Source organism: Numida meleagris, unplaced genomic scaffold, assembly GCF_002078875.1.
Source record: "Numida meleagris isolate 19003 breed g44 Domestic line unplaced genomic scaffold, NumMel1.0 unplaced_Scaffold379, whole genome shotgun sequence".
In the NCBI taxonomy this organism is placed as follows: Eukaryota; Metazoa; Chordata; class Aves; order Galliformes; family Numididae; genus Numida; species Numida meleagris.
This window is the reverse complement of record NW_018364603.1, coordinates 48081-49206: the sequence shown is the minus strand read 5'-3', so window position 1 is coordinate 49206 and position 1126 is coordinate 48081. Positions and strand designations below refer to the sequence as shown.

At 65.8% G+C, this 1126-nt stretch overlaps 1 protein-coding gene across 1 annotated transcript in view; it reads right to left on the bottom strand.

The window, feature by feature from the left end:
- Window positions 1-1126, bottom strand: part of LOC110391481 (integrin alpha-5-like) — a gene marked incomplete at its 5' end in the record, with an annotated part of 6612 nt that continues 5486 nt past the window's right edge. Inside the window, 1 exon segment of the mRNA XM_021383375.1 lies at window positions 1-1116. Coding sequence (XP_021239050.1) covers window positions 1033-1116 — 84 coding nt within the window.

Below are 1126 nucleotides of genomic sequence, written 5' to 3'. Positions count from 1 at the left end.
TGTTGGCACGGCGGTCACGTCATGGTGACGCCCATCACAGTGACTCTGTTGGCACGGTGGTGCCATCACGGTGACTCCCATCATGGTGACAGTGCTGGCACCGGGGTCCCGCCACGGGGACACCCATTGCAGTGATGGTGTTGGCACGGCGGTGCCGTCACGGTGACTCCCATCATGGTGACAGTGCTGGCACGGCGGTCACGTTGCAGTGACACCCTTCACGGTGACACTGTTGGCACGGCGGTGCCATCACGGTGACTCCCATCATGGTGACAGTGTTGGCACGGCGGTCACGTCACGGTGACACCCATCATGGTGACACTGTTGGCACGGCGATGCCATCACGGTGACACTGTTGGCACGGCGGTCACGTCATGGTGACACCCATCATGGTGACACTGTTGGCATGGCGGTGCCATCACGGTGACTCCCATCACGGTGACACTGTTGGCACGGCGATGCCATCACGGTGACACTGTTGGCACGGCGGTCACGTCACGGTGACGCCCATCACGGTGACGCTGTTGGCACAGCGGTCACGTCACGGTGACCCCCATCGTGGTGACATTGCTGGTACAGCAGTGCTGGCACGGTGACACCCATTGCAGCGACCAGGGGGTGGCACAGTAGTGTCGCGGTGACGCCCATCGCGGTGACACTGTTGGCACGGCGGTCATGTCACGGTGACTCCCATCATGGTGACACTGTTGGCACGGCGGTCCCACCACGGTGACACCCATCGTCGGTACAGCAGTGCCGTCACGGTGACGCCCATCGCGGTGACACTGTTGGCACGGCGGTCCCACCGTGGTGACGCCCATCGCGGTGACGCCGTGGGCACGGCGCTGCCACCACCCAGCGCGGCGTTGTCCCCTGCACCCGTGGCGGTGGTGCCCACCCGGCATCACCCCGGTGCCGTCCAGCGGTGACGCCGGGCTCGGTGGTCCCAGTCCGGCTCTGCCGCCTGTCCCAGCCGTTGGCCGTGCCCGGTGCCGTCCCGGTGACGTTGGCGGTGCCGTCCCGGTGACGCCCTTAGGCCTCCGAGGCCGCTTGGGGTTTCAGCTGCGCCTTCTCCATGGCCGTGCCGTAGGGCACCGAGCGTTTGAAGAAGCCAAGCTTGGGGGGG